General features: G+C 50.3%; 1 protein-coding gene across 1 annotated transcript; it reads right to left on the bottom strand.

Annotated features, from left to right (window-relative positions):
• Window positions 1-2,373: 2,373 nt before the first annotated feature.
• On the bottom strand, window positions 2,374-22,265 carry FOXJ2 (forkhead box J2). Its single transcript, XM_058743791.1, has 11 exons — window positions 21,146-22,265; window positions 14,480-14,826; window positions 12,883-12,957; window positions 11,517-11,585; window positions 11,193-11,333; window positions 10,555-10,750; window positions 6,449-6,850; window positions 5,967-6,068; window positions 4,916-5,125; window positions 4,199-4,297; window positions 2,374-2,735 (listed from the first exon to the last, which is right to left on the bottom strand). The coding sequence occupies exons 2-11, from the start codon at window positions 14,810-14,812 to the stop codon at window positions 2,647-2,649; spliced, it is 1,716 nt and encodes a 571-aa protein (XP_058599774.1). The 5' UTR covers window positions 14,813-14,826; window positions 21,146-22,265; the 3' UTR covers window positions 2,374-2,646.
• Window positions 22,266-23,540: the final 1,275 nt, after the last annotated feature.

Raw genomic sequence — 23,540 nt, 5'->3', positions numbered from 1 at the left:
AACAACAACAACTTGTGAGACCAAACACCCCCTTGCCAGCCTGCACCAATGCAAAGCATTATGGGTGGTATGAAGGACTCACCAAACCAGAAACATGGGGGTTGAAGAGAGGAAAGCAAGGATGGGTGGACCTATACCAAGCAACTGCTCCTTCTGTCCCTCTCCTCCAAATTTCTCCCCTATTTCCTCTTGTAGGCAGTGAGCTCCTGCGGTTTTGCACACATCACCCAATACAACAACAACTATACTTTGAGCCCAGCAATGCCGGACTCTCCAAAAAAAGTAGTATTCTTTCCATTTCATGGAGGGGAGGGGAAACTGAGGCCCAAAGAGGGTCAGCTTTGTCCTGTGCCATTTAGCAAGGCTGAGTTTAATGGAAGGGAGCTAAAAATCTCAGGAGGTCTGAGAGCCGACCTTCAGCCCTAGTCCCAAATTTCAGTTACTCCAGCTGCCCGCCAGAGCCTTAATGAGACTAGTTTTCAGAAGACACAGATGAATTATAAACAAGGAACATTTACATGTACAATTTAGTCTACTCTCGCAGATCCTGTGTGGATCTGAGTAGAAAAGGGGCTTAGAAAAGAGAAGTGATCATCACTCATCACTTGTAAAGGGGGAATCTTGGGGAGAACAGATGGCAGGGTGTATGTAGGAGGCACCTTGACTGGAAGGAATAAGGAACAGATGCCTAGAATAGGAACACGGGGCAAAGGCATTTTGCCACCCTCTAAGAGAAATTCTCCTTTCCCCAATGGGAAATATTATGTCATACTTCAACCCCACTGACTGCCCTCCAACACAACAGGGGATTCAAGCCACTCATACCCCCATTTCTTACAAAGAACTTCACAGAAATAAAGTGCTCTTTAGTTAACCGCCCTTTCTTGCCCCTTTGCTTCAGCCTTCTTCAACAAGCTCTCGTGTATAACCCCCTTACAAAGAGAGGGAGGGGTGGGTGAGGGGGAAAAGCCGAGGAGCGGAAAGCTAGATCTCCTGGAAATCATCGGTAAATAAAAGAATGTGAACAAAAAGCAGAAATCACAGAGAGAGTGGCCTTGTCCATTCCTTACATTTTGTCCTGTAGCTTCCAGAAAGCGAACATTCAGGGAAATGAAAACAGAAGTAAAATTGTTTTTCCCTCTCATAACTAATATTCAACAATTAACATTAAGTACACACTAAGTACTTTGCAACAGTAACTCATGGCCGCTCCTCGTTGGAGAGAAGTTGTCCCCGTACCTTATTCTGGGAGTCTCCTTTGATCCTCATAAACTCTCCCCTCTAGATTACGTACTCCCCACAACCTATCTCCTTCACCCCTCAAAAGCCTAATCGCAAAAGCTTCAGCCCCAGAGATCTGGATTCAGAGAGAAGTTATTTGCCCACATAGTTAAATAACTGCAATGTTCCCTACCCATGTGTATGCTGACTCCTATTTCCTTCCCCCACCCTCCCACCACTACCACTAAAGGTTCGGTTCTGCTATGATCAGCGGGAAAGAGATTCCCATGTTGTCCTAGCATAGGATGAGACTAAGAGGGCGAGAATGGCTCACTTTTCTTTCTTGAGAGTTCCAGAAAATGGGGGAAGAAAATAAAAGGGAAGGAACTGAGCAAACAGCTGGAGGAGGACAAAATAAAATTTGCCGAATGGGCAAAAGGGATTGAAGGATCATTTGTAAATGCAAATAAGAGCCACAGTGGATTTCCAGAGGAAATTATGTTTGAAAACTCAGAAGGGTGGAACTGAAGCCATCTCCTAAAAGCCCAACCTAGACTGAATGGTTGTCCTCGTCCCTATCATAGAAGCAGAGTTCTGGCCAAGACCAAATCTATCCCCAATAGATAGAGGGCTAGGAATGAGCCAATGGAAGTTTCTAGTAGCATATACCCAATTTCTGACTGTTTTATATTCTATCACCCCTCTACAGTACTTGATTCGACCCACCCCAGACCTCTTATTCCACTAGGATTTTATTGTCACCCTCCATCGCTCTTGCCCTTGATGGGGAGTGAGGCTCGGCAGAAGGAAGGATTGGAGATATAAAGGGACAAAGAAGAGCTCGGAGGACAAAATTAGCACCATTGAGTAAAACCTGCAAATTCGCGGCTGCCAAGCAGTGTTTCAGATCCCTTTTACTCGATAAGGTGGCTTCTCTAGGACTGGACTGAACTGACAGGAACAGAAAACGATTTAGGGCCAAAAGGTGGGATTAGCATCGAGTTTCTCAAAGACAAAGGTAAATCAAAGTTGGAAACCCTTCTCTGCAGCCATCGGGGACTCCCCTTCCAGCCAGATGATTTTAAATTAGCAAGGGGTGGACATGGTCCGTGGAGTAGGGACAGGAGACTGGGAACAGCATATAACCAATAATAATAATAACAATAATAATAATAATAATACCATAATAAGAATAATAATAAAAGAATTAGGGGAAAAAAACAAGAAGAAAGAGGAAGAAGGAGGCAGGAAAGGGGGGGGGTTATCTTCGGCAGCATCTTGCGGTGGCTTCTCTGACAGAGCAAGAAAAAAAGAGAATATATAACTATATACAGGCAAGGAGGAAGGGATGGGCTGGGGCTGCTCTTGCCCCACTGCCAGACTTCACCACCCAGCCTTGGGCTCGTGGCCACACTCCGTGATGCCCTAAGTGATCAAGTCCCAGTCGAAGTCATCAGGGATCTCCTCATTGGCACCAGGAGGTGGAACCGGTGGCCGAGGGACCATATGGTGTGCTGTCGGAAAGACAGGAAGAAATTAAAAGGAGAGCGGACGGGAAGCTATTCTCGCAACCTAGACAGGCAGTGCTCCGCCCCAAATAATTCCACGAAGGGCTGGAGAAACTATTGTCCTTATCAGCCCAGAGTTATTTTCGTTGCTTAGCCACCACTCCGGCTGGGTCTCAGGAAATAAACCAGAGTAAACAGGGTTGCATGGCAATGTCATAGTAGGCAGGCACTAAGAATTATACTTATGAAGTCCACGTAGCAATGAAAAAAAAATGCACAGAATGTACTGTTATATGAAATCACAGAACAGAAATTTGTATATGTACTACACGGATAAGGAACACATGGAGAAAGTGTCAGATGTCACCCGAAACACTGAAAACACTTGGGGTTAGGCGGGAAAATAATAGTGATTTAAAGTGAACAACTAGGGGCGCCTGGGTGGCTCAGTCGGTTAAGCGTCCGACTTTGGCTCAGGTCACGATCTCGCGGTCCGTGAGTTCGAGCCCCGCGTCGGGCTCTGTGCTGACAGCTCAGAGCCCGGAGCCTGCTTCCAATTCTGTGTCTCCCTCTCTCTGACCCTCCCCCGTTCATGCTCTGTCTCTCTCTGTCCCAAAAATAAATAAAAAATGTTGAAAAAAAAAATTAAAAAAAAAATAAAAATAAAAAATAAATAAATAAATAAATAAATGTTAAAAAAAATTTAAAAAAATAAAGAAAGAAAAAGCGAACAACCAGTTAATTTTATACTATTTATGGCAAGTTACGGTCTTCCTTCAACTCCCCCCCACCCCGCCCCCACCCACAACAGAGATAGTTCAGTCCCAGGACCCTGATACTAGAAGCCGGGTGACAGGAATGCAGACATGGGCACAAAGCAGGTACATCTGTACAACATGTTCATTTTAACTGCCTGAGCATATCTCCCATCTAGATTCCAAAGCTAGACATAAATGTTCTCCATCTTTTGTTTATATGGATGCTTTTACTTCCTTTTGTTATTGCAGGCACAAGTTACGTTTAAAGCAAATCAGTCTTGAGGCGCCTGGGTGGCTCAGTCAGTTGGGCGTCCGACTTCGGCTCAGGTCACGATCCCATGGTTCATGAGTTCAAGCCCCGCATCGGGCTCTATGCTGACAGCTCGGAGCCTGGAGCCTGCTTTGGATTCTGTGTCTCCCTCTCTCCCCACTCACACTCAGTCTCTCTCTCTCAAAAATAAATAAGCATTTTTAAAAAGACTTTAAGAAATAAATAAATAAAGTCAGTCAGTCTCCCTTAGGCTTCCAGGACCTGTACCTCCCTAGCAAGGGGCCTGCCCTCTGGCCTTGGAAATCATGAAGGCTCACCCACTCCCAGCAGGGGCAGGTAAAAAGGAAAGAGAAGGCAGGCTCAGTGCCAGAGGAAAACAAGACAACTCGTCAGGGTAGACAGTGTTGGGTTGTTGGAGAAAAAAGCTTCCTGGCTCTTACCTGGGCGATTGTATGCTGCTGAGTCCTGGGTGGGGATCGGGTACATTGGTGACGGGCCAGGGTAGAGGTGGGGGGCTTGTGGGTGCACATAAGAGTTCACTGCCAAAGCAAGACAAGAATTATTTGAGTTACTTGAATATGCTTCACTATACTCAATGAAGGAGGGCCCAATAGAGAAAGGAAAGGGAGTAGTGCTTCCTCCTCTGAATGTCTTCTCCCTTCCCTACTCTGTTCTGTAGCTCCAGCAGGCGTAAAGGCTTTCTGCAGGAGCTATCAGTCTTCCCCACTCCGTGTGAAAAGGCACCCCAATTGTCCCTAAAACTGTGAAATATCATAGCTATTAGAAGCATGACCCAATATAGAAATGTGATCGTTGAATCCCTCATTTCACTGGTTTGAAGCTCACGTAACTAGCGAATCTCAACTCCACCTGATATGATTCGGGTAGGGGTTGCTGAGACACAAATTTGGAATGGGCCCTTTCCCTTCCCTTTCCTTAAGTAATTCTAGTCTCCCAAATTAAGGTGTACGAAGCAATCACACAGGTTTTCCGTATAGGACTTTACTGACACGAGAGCTGTTCAGTCAGTCATCATAGCAGCCAAACTATGGGTCACTGCCCATCAGACAGTTTTTCTCGATTCCCCTCTGCCCTCTGCCTCCCCCTCCCTTCTCATTACAAGCTCCACCCCCTTGGCAACTTGCTTTGTTCACTACCTGGGTTCATGGCTGGCTCTTGCTTGCCGCTGGTAAGGGCACAGGAGTCAGCGATACGGGCAGGGGCTGGTGGCCGGTGGGAGCCCCCCTGGGGGGGCACGTGACCAGTCTGAGTAAGGAAGTGGTTGAGCGAGTCACACAGATTGGCAATGTGATGCTGGTCGAGGCTCCAGTTCTTCTGCTCTGCCTGTCGCAGACACTCCATCAGTTCTGCAAACAGAGAAGCAAGAAATGCTACCCTCTGCAGAGGTCCCCAAGCCCCTACCAGATCTACCCCCGTCACTGTTCCAGCCACATCATAAGTCAACACCACTGACTATACTCATTGCCAGCAGTAATTGACATCTCTTGGGGCTCTACGTTTTCAAACTCTTCTTCTTCTAGTTGTTCCTTACTAAATTCTTCTTATAACTTCCATCGTACTGGTAAAGAAAAGAAAATTTCCAAGTGAGTGAGTGAGTGAATTAGCCGTAGTCACACCGGTAGTAAGCGGTGACAAAACTACAAAATGGCGGGGCGCCTGGGTGGCTCAGTCGGTTAAGTGACCGCCGTCGGCTCAGATCATGATCTCACGGTTCGTGGGTTCGAGCCCCACGTCGGGCTCTGTGCTGGACGCTTGCTCGGAGCCTGGAGCCTGGAGCCTGCTTCAGATTCTGTGTCTCCTTCTCTCTCTGCCCCTCCCCCACTTGTGCTCTGTGTCTCACTTGTGCTTGTGACTCACTCTGTGTCTCAAAAATAAATAAATGTAAAATAAACAAACAAACAAAAAAACTGCAAAATGGTGGTCCAGGTCTCTGAATTCCTGACAGCCTTCCCTCTCCGGGGACAGAAGTGGCTAGGATAAAAACACCGCCATACTTTGAGTGCGTTAAGGCAAAATTAATTACAATTACTTTGAAAAGAACATCGGCATCGTCCACCCTGTGAAATATGGAGGGGAAGCAGTGGAGTCCTTCACCCTCAAACTTCCCCTTCTGGTTCTGGTTCCTACTGGGTTTTCTGCTAACACTGTCTTCCCCTGCCCTCCGGTCACCACCTTTTCACCACTAACCTGAGAGCTGTGACTGTTCAATGCTGGACCAGTTGAGCCGATTCACCATCTTAAAGCTTTCCTTTAAGGAGTCGATATTGCAGCACCAGTCAGGAGGAAAGGCTGGAGAGAGAAGGGGCAAGTGGGTAAGAAACGGAGGGAAGGGTAAGCCGGCAGCCAGCCGACGGTGGGCCGCCCGCATGCCAGGTCCTCAATCACATCACAAACACCATCTCGCAATCTCCCTCCCTGGAGACTGAGGACTGGTAGAGCTACCGGCGCTCTAGGGATGGGCAGCCTCACGGGCAGGCCAGAGACTACGTCCAGCAATCGAGGCTGGTCCGAGAATTCCAGAAGACAGAGCCCCAGGTGGCAACTTCGGCTCACTCAGAGGAGCGAACCATAACTTCCGAACCGACCGCATCTCCAGGCGACAGTCCGAACCGGGGGGAGAGGAGGGTCAGTCGGCCCTCCGCGGGGCCTCCCGGCACGTCCTTACTCACCGAAGCCAGTACTATTGACAGGAGCCTGGCCTGGTGCCTGCTGTGGCGGCGGAGGCGGTGGCTGGGCAGGATGGGCGTGCGGGTGGTGCTGGTGCGGGCGGTAGCCTCCGTGCTGCAGTGGGGGTGGGTGCATGGCCATCACGGAGGGAGGCCCATAGCCCTCAGCCCCAGCTTGCTTCCCCCCTGGGGGGGTACAAGCATCCGGGCTCGGGGTGTGCAGCGGGGGCGCGCCCCCGACGGTCGAGGGGCCCTGGGCCGTTGCCTGCTGCTGCTGCTGCGGCTGGGACTGTTGGGGTGGCGGCTGTGGCGGCGGCTGCTGCTGCTGCTGAGGTGGCGGCGGCTGCTGCTGGTACATGTAGTAGTTGTTGGAGGGCGGCATGTCCCCCAGGAGAGACGAAAAGCCTGCGGGGCGGGAGCAAGCAGGAGAGCCAATGGGGCAACGCATTTTTCGGCCAAGAGGGATTTCCACGGGCTGGAGGTGGGAGGCCAGAAACCCCAGGCTTCAAAGGGTAAGGGCGTTCTGGGACAGCAAGGGTCCCCTGGGCCCCGTCTGCCTCCCACCGCTCCCCCACCTCTGCAGGTTTCACAGACAGAGGGAGGGCCTCGACAGCGTGGCAACTGCTGAAATTTCAGCAAAAAGACCAGCATGTGCCTCTTTGTGCTATTCTTCGGAGACCTGGCAGGAGGCCCGGAACCATGGTCTCAAAAGAAGTCAGAAATCAGGTGGAGTTTAAAAAGTAAATTATAGGGGCGCCTGGGTGGCTCAGTCGGTTGAGCGTCCGACTTCGGCTCAGGTCATGATCTCGCGGTCCGTGAGTTCCAGCCCCGCCTCGGGCTCTGTGCTGACAGCTCAGAGTCTGGAGCCTGTTTCGGATTCTGTGTCTCCCTCTCTCTGACCCTCCCCCGTTCATGCTCTGTCTCTGTCTCAAAAATAAACATTAAAAAAAAAAAAAAAAGTAAATTATAGGGCACCTGTGTGGCTCAGTCGGTTAAGCGCCTGACGCCTGATCCTGGCTCAGGTCATGACCTCACGGTTCGCGGGTTCAGGCCCTGCATCGGGCTCTTCGCTAACGGTGCAGAGCCGGCTTGGGATTCTCTCTCTCCCTCTCTCTCTCTCTCTGCCCTTGCCCCACTCTCTCTCTCTCTCAAAATAAATAAGCATTAACCAAAAATAGTAAATCATAAATAAAGCCATTGGGGTGCGGTGGCTCAGTCGGTTGAGTGTTTGACTTCAGCTCAGGTCACGATCTCACAGTTCATGAGGTCAGGCCCTACGTCGGGCTCTGTGCTGACAGCTCCGAGCCTGGAGCCTGCTTCCGATTCTGTGTCTCCTTCTCTCTCTGCCTCTCCCCACTCGCATAAACAAACATTAAAAAAAATTTTTTTTAATAAATAAATATAAAGCCACTGGGCATCTATTCTCTCCTCTTCCTTACTATGTCTACACTCTTCTGCTGTTACCACCACCTCGGGTTCACTATCAACAAATGGGGTTGGGTGAGGCGTCGAGTAAGGCTGGATTAACTTCTCACACACACTGGGCAGGAAAGAAGTAGACACTGAGGCTAAGGGTTTTCAGCCACAATTAAACTTGAGTGAATACTGTAGTCCTTACTCAATCTCACTGTTCGCTTTATTTCAGAGAGCCCCTCCCTGCTCCCCACTTCTGATCAACCAATCATCTGCCTTGGACTCATCCCTCGGGTAAAGGGGGGATAGAATCTTGGAGCTGAAGCCTTGGCCCCCACCTCTAATTTCTTTAAAAAACAGAAACATACAGGAATCACAGAGGGCTGGACCAGATGATCTCTCAAGGAGCCTTCCAGTAAAAACTTTACATTACTCTCCTGTGGTAATGCGGGAAAATTGAGTATGGACTGATATTAAGGAAGTATTATTAATTGTGTTAACAGCGGGCCACCTGGGTGGCTCAGTAGGTTGAGCGTCTGACTTCGGCTCAGGCCACGATCCCATGGTTCGTGAGTTCAAGCCCCGCGTCGGGCTCTGTGCTGACAACTCAGAGCCTGGAGCCTGCTTCCGATTCTGTATCTCCCTCTCTCCTGCCCCTCCCCCGATAACCAAGTCTTCATCATTAAGGATGCATACTGATATCGTATCTATAGGCGGGATGATATGTCTGAGAAGTTCATTAAATTACTCCAATTAAAAAAAAAAAAAAAGCTGGGTGGTAAATGAAACAAGCTGAACAAAATACTGGTGGCTGTTAGGGGCGCCTAGGTGCTCAGTCAGTGAAGAGTCTGACTCTTGGTTTCGGCTCAGGTCATGATCTCATGGTTTGTGGTTTTGAGCCTTGCTGACAGCATGGAGCCTGTTTGGGATTCTCTCCCTCCCTCTCTCTCTGCCTCTCTCTTGCTCACACACGTGCACTCTCCCGCTCTCAAAAATAAACAGGGGTGCCTGGGTGGCTCAGCTGGTTAAGCATTCAACTCTTGATCTCAGCTGTGAACTCACAGTTCTGCACTGATGGCACAGAGCCTGCTTCAGATGCTGTCTGTCCTCTCTGCCCCTCCCCTGCTTGTGTCCCCTCTCTCTCTCAAATGAATAAAGAAACTTTAAAAAAAAGTTTTAATAAATTAATTAACTAAAAACATACATTGGTAGCTGTTAAAACTGGTCTGTGCTAAAGTTGGAAACGTAAGGGTTTATTATACAGTTTTCTCTAGTTTTGCAGATGTTTGAAATTTTTCCTACTAAAAATCAACATAAATATAAAAATGCTAAAAAATTATCTCACAATATAACGAGTTCTGAGGGTAAGGATACCACTGCTGCCCCCTCGTGGCCATCCTCTAAATGACCTGCGTTCAGCCATAAAGTCACTGCCCTTCGTCTGGAAAGGGGAATCCCTCCAACTCACTTTCTGAAGCTAATAACCTAGCCTGCCTCTTGAAACGGCTGTCCTTCAGAACTAAGCCAGAAGAGCTGGGCTCCAAATAATTTTATTTTATGAGATGCTTCCCCTGACCAGTGACCACCCTCCCCTTGTATTAAAAATAAGATAAAAGGCCAGGGCGACTGGGTGGCCCAGCGGATTAAGCATCCAACTCTTCATTTCGGCTCAGGTCACGATCTCCCAGTTCGTGAAATCGAGCCCCATGTGGGGCTCTGTGCTGGCAGCACAGAGCCTGCTTGAGATTCTCTTTTTCCCTCTCTCTCTGTCCCTCCTGCTTCTCGTGCTTGCTCTCTCTCTCTCTCTCTCTCTCTCTCAGAATAAATAAATAGACATTAAAAAGTTGAAAAAGGGACACCAGCAGAACACCCTCCTGCTTCTCGTGCTTGCTCTCTCTCTCTCTCTCTCTCTCTCTCAGAATAAATAAATAGACATTAAAAAGTTGAAAAAGGGACACCAGGGTGCCTCAGTTGGTTAAGCATCAGACTTCAGCTCAGGTGAGTTCAAGCCCCACACGGGGCTCTCTGCTGTCAACACAGAGCCCACTTCAGATCTTCTGTCTCCCTGTCTCTCTCCTCCTTCCCAACTTGCATGCTCTCTCTCTCTCAAAAATAAACATTTTTTAAAAAACTAAAAAGGGGGGGGCGCCTGGGTGGCGCAGTCGGTTAAGCGTCCGACTTCAGCCAGGTCACGATCTCGCGGTCCGTGAGTTTGAGCCCCGCGTCAGGCTCTGGGCTGATGGCTCGGAGCCTGGAGCCTGTTTCCGATTCTGTGTCTCCCTCTCTCTCTGCCCCTCCCCCGTTCATGCTCTGTCTCTCTCTGTCCCAAAAATAAATTAAAAACATTGAAAAAAAAAAAATTAAAAAAAAAAAAAAAAAAAAAACTAAAAAGGGGTGCCTGGGTAGGTCAGTCAGTTAAACGTCCAATTTTAGCTCAGGTCATGATCTCACAGTCTGTGGGTTCAAGCCCCGCATCGGGCTCTGTGCTGACAGCTCAGAGCCCGGAGCATGGTTCGGATTCTGCGTCTCCCTCTCCCTCTGCCCCTCCCCCGCTCATGTTCTGTCTCTTTCTCAAAAATAAAGAAACATTAAAAAAAAAAATAAGACAGATGGGAGAGAAGAGAACGTCACCACCCATTCAGAAGTACAAGTATAAGCAGAAGACGTTCATGCTCTCATCCCAAGTGCAGACTCACCATGCTGAGAGGAGGAAGATTTCTCCAGCATGGATTTGTAGAGGTTGCGAAAGGACCAACTTAGATCCTGAAAATTGATCTCTGAGTAGGAGAACTTGAAGTCATGGTTGGTATTATACAGGGGAGGGGGACCCTCAGCGCTTTCTCGGCCTGGAGCCCCGGCTGCCACTGCTCCGCCATCCACAGATCCTGTGCCCTGCAAAAAGGAGTAAGAAAGACTTGATGCGTGTCCTAAATAAGGACCAAAACAGCCCTTGAATGGTCACCAAGCTCTCTGGCTTGTCGTCATCCTCTCCTGACTTTTCAGTGAATGAACATCACTTTCTCCTTCTGCCTCATTTATTCCTACCACGATTACCTCTAGCCCTTTTCTTATGTTCCATCCATCTTCCCTTCTCCTAACCTTCTGGCTCCCCTTCTTCTCTTCTTACCACTTTATTCCCCCTGATCATTCTCCAAGTTCTGTTACGTCTATCTCTCAGCTTCCCTCTTGTGCTTTCCCCTTCCTTCCCAATTTATCTCCTACTGCATCACAAATACCCAATACATAGTTTTGAACTGGCAGATATATGAAACCATTCAACTGTCCCCCACCCCCATCCACCCATCCCTATGCACCTGACACCTCTACTTCTTACCTGGCTGTAGCTGGTGATAGATGTGGGGCTCTGAAGTGACATCTGAGGATTCCCCTCGGAAGGCAGTGAGGCTTCTCCACTCCCTGGAATGCCTCCCCGTGGGCTCTTGCTTGCCTCCTGTTCTGGCGAGTCTTGAGATAGCTAAGGATTGTGAAAGAACAAAATCTATACGTAGAAACTAAACATCCTCCCAAGACCCATGGTTTCACCTCTGCAGGCATTCCTCCTTTGCCCCAAACATAGAAAAGGACTGAAGATACAAGAAAGGATGCGGAAGGAGCAGGTGGAGCAGAAGCAGCCCCTCCCCACGAGGTGGGGACTTACATCATCATCTGGAGGGTGTCTTCTCTTCCGGGAGATGTCAGGGCAGGTGTCGATCGTCCAGTAAGAGCCCTGGAAGGAGAACCCATCCCCACAGAAAACAAAATCATTACACACGGAAATTCCCACCTTTGGTAAAGTAGATATTTGGGAGAATTTTCACCAACAATTAGCGATATTAAGAAAAATAACTGGAGAGGGGTATCTGGGTGGCTCAGTCAGTTAAGCGTCTGACTCTTGGTTTCGCCTCAGGTCATGATCTCAGGGTTTTGAGTTCAAGCCCTGCATTGGGCTCTGTGCTCACAGTGTGGAGCCTGCTTGGGATTCTCTCTCTCCCTCTCACGCTCTGTCTCAAAATAATTAAATAAACTTGAAAAAAAAAGAAAAGAAAAAGGAGGGGCACCTGGGTGGCTCAGTCGGTTGAGCGTCCGACTTCAGCTCAGGTCATGATCTCGCAGTTCGTGAGTTCGAGCTCCGCGTCGGGCTCTGTGCTGAAGAATCACACAGAATCCTGAGGGAACTGGCTATTTTTGAGGAGTAAATATGTCCTAAAAGCCCAACGAGTATGTCAGAGGTATGCCCAGTGGTCCAAACATAGGCCTGGATTGTTCTGGAGGGCCAAAACATTGGTATCTAGTTCAAAGAGCTGGAAATGTCCAGACACAACCCTTCCCTTCTGAGTGATCTGAGGCAAGGCTCTCCTGAACTCTAGTGTCCACATCGATCCAATGAAGAAACTGGTCTCTTTTCCCCTTCTTTTCCCCTTTAAAGATAAAAGTCATGGGATTTTTGTACAGAAAAGTTCCTACAAAGGTTCTGAAGTCCACCTTTTACATCTAGAAAGAGTACCACACATTAAAAAAGACAGCATTAAAGTCAACTTTACCAAAAATAAGTCTATTGAAAAATAAGATTTCACCATCTTTCTTTTTTTTTTAATTTTTTTTTTTTTTTTTTGTTAATGTTTATTTATTTTTGAGAGAGGGAGAGACAGAGTGCAAGCTGGGGAGGGGCAGAGAAAGAGAGGGAGACACAGAATCCAAAGCAGGCTCCAGGCTCCCAGATGTCCGCACAGAGCCCGACGTGGGGCTTGAACTCATGAACCGTGAGATCATGACCTGAGCCGGAGTTGGACGCTCAACCGACTGAGCCACCCAGGCGCCCCTTTCAGCATCTTTCTTAGTCACTCGTGCCAGTGGAGGCCCACAAGCTTGATAGCCACGCTGTTCCTTTGAGAAAAAATAAAGCTGCTTCTCTAATTAACATGATTTCCTCTTCTGGATAATTAAAACAGCCACAGGACTCTGGGCTGTCATCTACTCCTCTCTCCTTCCTGCCCCTTCTTTCAATGCTTACAGGAGTGTCTCACCTTCCCAGGGTCATCCCGAGGTCTGGGCACCTTCCGGAAACACTTGTTGAGAGAAAGGTTGTGCCGAATTGAATTCTAGGGAAACAGAGAAGCAAGTTAGCTTTGAGCATTGTGTAAAGCAGAAAATTTTCCAATAGGACACAGAGGGACACCAAAGGACATAACACACTAATAAAGTTCAAGTACCAAGCAAACTGAGCACCTCTTTACTGATGGAGGAACTTACCTACTAGACAGCAAGAGCAATGAGACACGAAAATGCAGAAGTCAAACTGATGGGAGGTAATGGCTATAAACTTGACCACCAGGTGCTTCCAGTATATAAAAGAAGTATATAATCTGATTATATAGTTTTTCAATCTGTCCACCCAACTGAAAATAGGTTTATAAACGCCTCAAAATCACATCTGTCCAGGGGGCCTGCGTGGCTCAGTCGGTTGAATGTCCGACTTCAGCTCAGGTCATGATCTCCCAGTTCGTGGGTTTGAGCCCCGCGTCGGGCTCTGTACAGACAGCTCGGAGCCTGGAGCCTGCTTCGGATTCTGTGTCTCCCTCTCTCTCTGCCCCTAACCCACTCACATGCGGTCTCTGTCTCTCTCAAAAATAAATAAACATTAAAAAAAAATGCTTTTTGAAATCACGTCTGTCCAGTTTCTTAATTCATTCTATCCGTGGTCAAAGAATAACACTTGAAAACGGTTTATGTAAATAAAAACAAAACATAAATTAGGAGCAAAACAACAGCACAGGTCCACCTTTTGTTTTCTCAACCGCCCACGGAATGCTCACATTTGGAGGAAAGAAGCCATGTTGCCTATGTGTGCTGGGTGAGGTTGGGGGTTGTGGTCTGTGGCGGGGGCATATCCATAAAGGAAAACCTGAACGCCTTTAATAGTCTCCAGCTCATCATTTGGTTTGTACATTAACTGGTGATTTGCAGAGCGAAAGAACTGCGTTAGAGTCCCAGTCCTACTCAACAATTGGCAGATGAGTTGCGCTTCTAAAAGACTGAGAACATCAGTCTTCCTTCTCTGCCTGGAAGAGGAGTTTCCTTCCTCCTTTAGCTCCAGCCAAACAACTTATCCTCTTAGGACTTGCTTGGTGGATGACGTGTTGGTGAAGGACATTGTTATTATTATTATTATTATTATTATTGGCATACGATTCTTCAAAAGATGAGGATTATGTGCAATGAAGCTTTGGAAATCTGATGAGGCTCCTACCTCTAGGTAGGAAGGAGCAATGCCATGCCTTGCACAGTGACTTGAACATAGCAGCGTGGCAATAAGCATTTGTGAAATGAATGAATCTCCTTTTTGAGGACTCAGAAGATAAGAGGGTATGACGAGCAACAAGCATCCTGCCGTCCTCATAACTACACTCAGTAGCTCGGTATCCCTTGGAGTTCCCCTGATATACCTTATGAAAGTTGTTCAACTCTGAAAAAGAGTAGGGGATGGGAAATGATAAGATTTTTAAGTTCGCACATCTCTGAAACAGGTCAGAGCGAACCGGACCAGGTTATAGGAAGAAACAAAAGTCGAGGAAAAGGTTGTCAAGGGCTGAAAATAAGCGCAGGCTACAGAAGCCATCCCACCTTCCAACCGATGCCAGCGTTCTTGTAATAGGGGAAGTTGTCACAGATCCAGCGGTAAATCTCGCTGAGGGTCATCTTCTTGGCAGGAGAGGAGTTGATGGCATAGGTGATGAGGGTGGCATAGCTGTACCGTGGTTTGCCATCCTGGTGGACAGCTGCCTCGTCTTTGCTCAGGGTGGCATTAGGATCTGTGGGTGAGCCCGGCGGGCACTTGCGGCCGCCACCTGGAGGCCCGGCCTGGGAGGCACTCCCAAGCTTCTCAATGGTAGCTCGAAGGGTCAGCTGGGGGAGCCAGTCTATGGAGGTGAGGCTACTCTCTAGGTCAGAAGCCATGGTACTTCTGGGTTCTGCACAGAAGAGAACAAAGGGGAGAGGAAAATAGAATAGGGGAGTGTACCTCTGCTTACTAGCGGCAAATAATATTCAAATCTTTGCGCTTTCAGGGAAGTAGAGTTTCTTCGCACTATAATTCCCACAGGAGACTGTCATGGGAAGGCCCTCAACCAAGTGTTCCCAAAGCCCCCGAACAACGTATCACCAATCGTCCATCGGATGACAGATTGGTACTTACCTTACATCTTAACGTAGGACAAGCCAATAGGACTCCCTCCCTTCCTTCAGGACTAAGAGAGATATCAAACCACCCACGGAATTGAGCTACTCCCTCCATCCTCCTTACTTGAAACCCTGCAACATAACATTTTAAACTATGTAATTAAGAAAACAAAAACAAAAACTTCATATACCAGGTAAAAGCAGCCAAAGTCTACTCTGCGATCATGTGACGCTTGTTTGATTACATACAACATCCCCGATAGATAGCACAAGTGAACATGTAAAGAAAAACAGTCTGAGTAAACACAAATGCACACTAACGAAGCACACACCGACACTTCTAACGATGTTTTCTGTCAGCTCTATTTGAGCACGCACCCTGTTGATTCCCACACATGCGCACCTGAGGCACATGAGATATATCCCAAGCATAAATTGCATAGGACAACCAGCAAAGGGCAGATCGGACGCGAAACACACACGCAAACGGTGGCCCACGTCCCCAGAGATCGCAATCGGCTACACAACGTACATCACCAGCAGAGCACAAAGTCACACACAGAGGCAACAGATCCTGAGTAGGGCTGCCCTCGCACCTTTAAGGCTACCCCTGGCGAGCTCCCGCCCACAGACACCAAACCAACACCAGGAAGAAGGCATCAGCAAGGACCTCCCACCTCTCAGCCCGCCGGGCTTCAAGGAGCCCGGGAGACACCAGGCTGCGTGCACACCGGTAACAATCAGATAGCCCGGCTAAAAATAGCCACTCCGGGGCCAAGAGCTGGCTCCCCTTCTCCCGCCCTCCTCCTCTCTCCTTCCTTCCCAGCCAGGCACACACACACGCTCGCTGCACCTCCGTGCAAACTCCTGGCGCTGCCAGACCGCCCACGCCTGATGTTTGCACACCCTGCTGCCACCCACACCGCCTGGGCGCTCCTGCTGGCGGAGAGGTGTAGCTAGAGTGACGTCTCCGCGGGGGAAGGTGAAGAACGCCGGGTGCTGCCTGTACTGCAGGGTCTAGAAAGGCTGGCAGGAAGCGCTTGGTAGCCATTTGGCGCTCCCCTACGGCCCATGCCGGCAAGCCCCTGGAGCACTTGCTGCCTGACCGGTTTGTGCCTGCACCGCCCGGGAGATGAGGGCCGGTGTTTCTTTCTCGTGCCCCTGCTGACAGTCCCACCAGGGCATCTGTCGCGAGGAGCCGGGGCTGGCACGCCTCAGCATTCAGAATCCTGGGCAGAAACACATCGCGTATGTGATCTCTAAATCCGCACCCGGATAATATGCACAAGCATGGCACACACAAATCCACACACTTTGCAGGTAAAAAAGCTCAACCCCAGATACGACCGCCGAACCCTCTCTCCGGACTCCAACACACCCTTCAGGCCGTCAGCTCACTCTTCGACCGGTGACCCTTCCCCTTGAGATTCACCCTTTCTCCTCAGGGTCAGAGTTCTCACTCGTGTCCCTCTTCCCCACCCCACCCCCCAGGTCCCCGCCCACTCGATCTTTGCATGTACACACATGTCCCCCGTGCTGTGGGCCTCACCAGCGACACACCCACTCCACAATGCTGAGGGAAACACCTTAGTGCCTCAGGGGACTGAGCAGCAAGAGACCCAGTTGAAACCCAAGAACTGTTGACAGGAGGAAGGAAAAAAAAAAAGGCTATGTTTATAAATAGCATCATGAAGGGGCTTCCCCTTCACCCTCAGCTTCTCTCCCCACCATCCTCCTTTTCAGCCCACCGCTACCATCTGGCCTTAAAATCATGGAAACCTCGGCGGCTCAGTCGGTTGAGCATCTAACTCTTGATTTCAGCTCAGGTCATGATCTCATGATTCATGAGATCGAGCCCCGCATGGAGCTTGGCATGGACAGTATAAAGCCTGCTTGGGATTCTCTCTCTCTCTCTCTCTCTCTCTCCCCCTCCCTCTCTCTCTCAAAATAAATAAATAAACATTTAAAAAAAAATCATGGAAACTTGGGAACTGATCGGGACATCTAATCATTCCAGGACGGGTCAGACTCCTAGCACATTAGTAAGTCAAAACTCCGTAACATCTGGGATAAAGCAGGGCACCTGGGGCAATAATCGGTCCTACAGCTGGGTTTTCCCAGCTGAACAGTAACATGACAATCAGCAGGTTCTCAAGGACCAGAGTTCCCCTGGATCCTCCCCAGAAAGGTTGGGGGTGGGGGGAGGCCTGTAAAGAATCCCCCATTATCTCCTGCTCAAGATCCCTAGGAAACCTCATCTTAAGAACACAGAAGACTTCCAGGATGCTTCATTTGAAAGTCTCCCCACGTTGGACAGGGACAATCTACAGAGTAAATTTCAAGTGGTTTACAGAACCCGTGTGGCACATGCCGATCACCGTGAATTCCAGAAGGGGAAGCACTCTCAGCCTTTTGCTAGTTGTTCTGTGCCCTGCCCTCTCCACAACCCGGCAAGCAGGTTAGGAGAGGTTAAATTTAACCTCTCGGCAGCAGCCTCCCGGTCAGCCCTCCAGATACCACCCAGCGCTCAAAATATATCTTAACCTTACCAGTTACAAGACGCTTGCAGCAAAAGGTCCTTCTGATCTTTTCGCACCATTCTCCCTTTACCCATCTGACTTCCTTGCCCTCGCCACTTCCCCATTCTTGAAGGGCAGCCTAATGCATAGGATCTCAGAGACTGAGGTTCCTCGGTTCTATTCCCCACCTTGACACTGACTCACCAACACTAAATGTCCCGAACCACCCCTTGCTCCCTGAAGTCCTGATGCCTCGGTTTCCCCCTTCAATAAAAGGGATGGAGTCATAAACACTGCCAAAGCTTCCTCCCTGGAGGGAAGTGAATGAAGCTTAACGAGCTCGTGGCTGCCACGCATTCCATGCTCCCCAAAATAATGGCACGAGGCTAATGTTCAAGGCTATTATTAGAAAAGCAAACAAGAGGTACTTCCATGTCTCAGTCCGACCAACCTAGTTACCCAGACCTCTCTCTCCAGGTGGGCCTCGTGCCACTGGGCTTGGGCAGAACCTGAGTCAGGCTACATTCTTCTCTGCGCGCTGGAAGACTGAAAGGAAATACCCATAGAAACTGGGAAAGGCAGCCAGAGGGCAGGCTCCATCAGATCCACAGGACCTCTAAGGAAGACTACAGTACTGGGGGAAAGGCTGAGAAAAACCGAAAGACACTCTGTTGGAGCGGAAGACTGATCCTGGATGAGACATGTAAGATCCCAAATAAGAGCCACGGTTTTCTTCCCGCTTTATCTGAAAGGCCAATAATTGTTCCCTGTATGGTGCCAGGTCAGGCATTAAGGAGCGATAACTCCCTGCCACGTACAGAATGCCAAAACTAACAGAGCAGTGGTTAAGTTTACCACATTACCAATTACCAGCCAGGCCGCCTGGGTTTCAAGCCTGGCTCCACAACCCACTGGCTGTGCCAGCGCAGGCAAGTTACTTAACCTCTCTGTGTTGCAGTTTCTTCTTCTATAAAATAGAGATGATAACTGCACCTACATAGGGTTGTTGTGACGATAGCCTCGAGTTGATATTTTCAAAGTATTTAGCATGTGTTATGTAAGTATAGCTATTTTTTTTTTTTAATGGGGCAGGAGGGGAGAGAATATTAGAAATTAGAAACTAGAAAACAGACCAGAGAGGTAAGACTGGAAGCAGCAAAGCCCGCCACGGTTTACAAAACCTGTGCTGAGCTTTCAGTAGCTTTCGGGATGTCAGAACCCCAAACTTTTCCTTGGGGGATCGTGTCACCCCAGTGCTGACCGAGGCCAGGATGAAGTAAACTCCGAAGATGAAGGAATGAGGGCGTATCATCTCTTGTTTTTCAGCAAGAACCAGGTCTCGTCGTAAAAGACACGATCTGGAAAACGGCCCTTTCCGAATCGTAGCTAAATCCAGGCCCACAGCCATCTGCTTCTAACGGATTCCACAGAGGCAGGGAGAATTAGGGAAACCCAGTCCCGGCCGGGCCGTTACACGGTGCGGTGGTGGGACACCTGGTAGTTCTGGGACGTGGTTTGCCCTGAGCCATTCAACAGGTTGCATTCCAGCGTCTGGGAAAGCACTTTGTAAAGAAATAAGCTGCTATTACACCACAGTCGGCTCTTTTCAAGAGGTGGGGGAGGGAGTCCTAGAGTTGAGAGCCAAGGATCCTCATGCTTTTGAGACCAGAGACATCAGAAATTAAACTCGGGGCGCCTGGGTGGCTCAGTTGGTTGAGCGTCCGACTTCGGCTCAGGTCATGAGTTCACCGTCCATGAGTTCGAGCCCCGCGTCGGGCTCTGTGCTGACAGCACGGAGCCTGGAGCCTGCTTCCGATTCTGTGTCTCCCTCTCGCTCTCTGCCCCTCCCCCACTCATGCTCTGTCTCTCTCTGTCAAAAATAAATAAACATTAAAAAAAAAAAAAAAGGAATTAAACTCTCCTGCTAGTTCTAGAAGAAGTGGCCCCCAGGCTGACCCTGAGCTGCCCTGCCGCAGGAGATGACTTTCATGCAGCCATTCATGAGGGTTCCCACGGGCCAGGGCAGGCCGAGCCTTTTCTCCAAGCAGAGCATCCTGACCAGCACCTTCTCTAGGTCCTTGCACAGGAGCACCTGCTTCTAGAGGCCTACCAGAAACATAGGATTCTGGGTGATTGGAGGTTTCGTGTGAAAAGTACATGCGTAACTGTCTCCACACACACGTAACCACTCGAAACACAGAGGAGCCACATTCACCTGAATTAAGAAACACGTGCACACCCTTCTATAGCACAGCCGTAGAAAGCCGGATCGTAACCCTGCCCTCATACACGACTAGCCGGTAGCTTCCAGGACCAAGTACGTGCATTTAGGGACTCAGGCATTCCCCCACGGCTCAGACAGAGAAAGAAGAAGAAAACACCAAAATCACGTAGGATGAAGCCTCCCACTTGGTTTGGCTGTGAGGTGCCTGCAGATGATGAGGTAGATACAAATGGCACAACAGGAAAGCTAGCGACCCCGGGCTGAAAGACATACTGCTGATCGCAGCGCCCCCCTCCGGTTCTGCTATTGGGATTTCCTGGCACAGTTCTCCTGCCTTTTCTGAAGAGTCTGGGCTTTGATGATTCCTGCTCATGTCTCGTGAGAGAAAACAATATAAGCTTCCAGAGACACGGAACCGAACAAGAAACAGGAAGGGACAAGATGAAGCTGTTAGGTGCTCTTCTGAAAGAAAACTCATCAGAGGTCAAATCTCCCTGGTGGTCAACTGATTCGGATGGAAGAGTGGAAGGAGGCTAGGCAGCAGCACCCCTCTCTTCCTATCCGGGATCTACCTTTTCCTGAGGACCTGTCAGTGTAGGGCAGGAGCTGCGGAGGGCACAGGGGCAGTGGTACGGGGCCAGCCCCAGGGAGGAACTTCAACCCAGGAGTTAGACTTCCCTACACCCTTTCTTCTTGCCTTGGGACGTGCGGGCTGTCCCTTTTCCCTTTGGAGTTTATTGCCAGAAGATTTTATTCCATCCAGGAATGGGAATGTCACAAGAGAAGGCCTCCTGGTGTCTAGGAAGGGTGAGTGGGGACAGGCTGATCACCTTGTCCAGGAGACGGTAACCACAGGGGTGGGAGAAAACACTCTGCTGGACATTAAGCTGAGGCAGGGTTCCAAGGTAAGAAAATGCAATGCCAATGGAGGCTAGTCAGGTTCAGGCTCTGGGATGCCACAATGACTTTGGGGCGGGCCCACTCTGGGGTGAAAAAAGCCCCCAAACGGAGGAGGGTATAGGAGTCCGGTTGGGATGTGTCCATCATTATTACACCGTATGGATGGCGTTGTGAAAATGCAGGTGTTTGCTGATCTTCCTCTGCCGTCAGCATGAAAACGTACATTTCCCCAGGGACCTCAAATGAATCCCATCCATCTAGTCCTCAAACGCTAAAGAAGCCCATTTCCCAGAGCCTGGGCGGCAAGATGTCAGTTTGAATCCGAGAGCTTCCTCAGAACACACTGCCCTGAGGATTCTCGGAGTTATTACTCTACCTTCCCCAGCAGTGAAACCCACGAGCCACCAGCTCAGCCCCTACACCCACTAGTACCTAAAGAGGACAGAGAAGGTGAAAGAGAGCACTAACCTGTCTCCAAGGTTCCCCCAGCAAAGGGAGGGAACCACCTGGTACTGGAGTTTGGGGTTGGAGGGACTCCCCTCTTCAAAGGCAGATGAAGCGTGTCATCCTCGGTGGCTCTTCCGGTACTTGGCTGAGCATCCCAAGCTGGGGAGGGGAACCGGGTCCCCTGAAGGTGAGGAGCGGAGGGAGGAGGGGGAGGGGGAGGGGGAGAAGGAGGTCCTACCTGGGGAAGGTGGCACACCCCCCACACCCTGCCTGTTCCCCTGGGGAGGAGGGGAGGAGCCTCTCCCAACCAGGAGTTGTCTCCTCCCCCTTGGGGGAGTCCCCCTCCCCCCCAAAGTGGATCCTTCGGGAGTGGAGGGCTCCTTGTGTCTGCTGGAGATCTGAGCGGAGGGGCTCTGCCCTGTTCCACTGTCTAGGTACAAGGAAGTTGAGGGGACAGTTCTTCCCCTCTCCTGAAAGGCTGAAAGCCGACTCCTCTTCTGTCCCTGGAGGGTCCCCCGCTTCTGAATGCAAGGACTCCTCTCCCCCGTGAGTACTGGATAGGATGCAGGGCGCCTACTCCATAGGCATTTCCCCCTTTTCTCTTCGCCTCGAAAAGTCCTGAACTGCTGAGAGTGTGCGTTTGGAGGGGTGGAGGCACGCTGGGGCGGTCTCACTCGGTCTGCTTCCTTTAGTAAGATCACCCCTTTCTACTTCTGGAGGTCTATCCCCGGGCCAGGATGGGGGTTTTCCTCGCCCCTACGCCCCTACGAAGGAGAGAGTCTCCCCTCCAGGGGTCTCTCCCTTGCCTCGCCCGAGTGGTGAGGGTCTTCCCTCCGGCCGGGAGAGAGGTTGCTCCCCGTCCCCGCTCCCGCCTCCGCTCCGGGGGTGCCCCCGAGGGTGGGGTTTTCCTACTCCCCGCTCTCCCTGAGCTGGCCTGAGCAGCAGGGTCCGGGAGGCCGCGGCTCCCGTCGCCGGTCCCCGGCCACTGTGGCGGCAGCGCCTCCTCTAGTCCCGTCCCGTCCGGTCCGCTCCCTCCGGCGCGTGAGGCCCCCGGCGCTGCCACCTCTCGGGCTGCGGCCAGTCCGGGCTCCCGGGGAGCCTGAAGGCGGACGGACAGTGTCAGGGCTCGGCTCGGGCTCGGGCTCGGCTCGGCTCCGCTGCAGGCCCCGGCTCCTCCCCGGCCTCCGCGCCGCGCTCCGCGCCCCTCCCCCTCCCCCGCCCGCCCGGCCGCCGCCGCCGCCGCCTCCCGGCGCGGGTTAAGGAGGAGCGGGCGGCGCCGAGCCGCGGGCAGCGCCGCCGGGGTGCGCCGCGCGGGGGAGAGCGGCGCGCGGCCCGCCTCCCCGGGGGCCGCGCCGCCGCTCGCTCACCTCCGGCCGCCCGGCCGCCGGGCCCCGGCGCGGGACGGCGGCCCCCTGCTCTCTCCAGCGGGACGGTCCCTCGTAGGCGCCCGACGCTGTCAGCCGCGCTTTAAGGCGCGCACGCTGTCGTGTTCGGTACCCGGCGGACCCGAGACGTTGTCTCCGGCATGTCTCCGGTGGGCTTCTCGGTCCCCTGAGCTAGTGCATGCAGCGTATGCCGTTGGGACGGGTTTAACGTGTTAGCCTGACCTCATCCTGGAGTTCAGGAAATGCTTGCCGAAGGAGTGAAGGTGTCAAGGGATAAAGGGGCATGTTACGGAGAACACTCTAGACTAAACTCTGCGTAAACTTGTGCAAGGCCCCTTTTCTATGGAATCTTAGTCAGAGGGGAGGGGACCTTGATACCAGCCCTGCCTACCCACTAAGGCTGTTGCAAGGATCACAGGAGATAGGGTGTGTGAAAATGCTTTTTAAACGGTACAGTATACAAAAGAGGCAAAATAGGATTATCGTTCAGCTCGCTTGACGATCTTATACCTTATCCTGAGTGTCAGACAATATAGGATGGTATTCTCTGCCCCTTCCAGAATAACCCCCTCCCAGAGGCAGAAAATGCCACCAGGGAGCCCACCTCCGCTTTTCTTTCCTCTTCCAGTCGCGTTATTCCTCTGGGAATTCTTACATGTTTCATCCTCTGGCCTGTTACACTTTTCTCAAACTGTCCTACTTTCTATCATATAAAACAATATGAATGCAAAAAAATATTTTCCATGAAATATTTGAATTGCTCAGAAAAAGACTGCATATTCAAGATTGTAGCTTGATGACATCATTTTGCCTTTAGATAATAAAGTCTTATCGTCTGGCTAAATGTATCAGACTTTATCTAAATTATACCTATATAAAATTACGTTGTATTTACAATGTGCCAGGCACTGAGCTAAGCACTCTGCATGTGTTGTCACGTTTCATTCTTCTAACAATCCCACAAGGTACTACTATTACAATACCTATTTTGTAGATGAGAAAACTATGACTTAGCGATATTGACGATGTCT

Source organism: Neofelis nebulosa, chromosome 8 (genome assembly GCF_028018385.1).
Source record: "Neofelis nebulosa isolate mNeoNeb1 chromosome 8, mNeoNeb1.pri, whole genome shotgun sequence".
Taxonomy (NCBI): domain Eukaryota; kingdom Metazoa; phylum Chordata; class Mammalia; order Carnivora; family Felidae; genus Neofelis; species Neofelis nebulosa.
The sequence above is the reverse complement of the archived record's forward strand: the minus strand, read 5'-3'. Positions and strand labels throughout refer to the sequence as shown.

Coding starts and splice junctions, on each gene's coding strand:
- FOXJ2 (XM_058743791.1), bottom strand. CDS start 14,812: ATGGCTTCTGACCTAGAGAGTAGCCTCACCTCCATAGACTGGCTCCCC. Junction 6,851..10,554: donor ATCTTCCTCCTCTCAGCATG/GTGAGTCTGCAC, acceptor CCCGCCCCGCAG/GCTTTTCGTCTCTCCTGGGG. Junction 6,069..6,448: donor TGTCAATAGTACTGGCTTCG/GTGAGTAAGGAC, acceptor TTCTCTCTCCAG/CCTTTCCTCCTGACTGGTGC.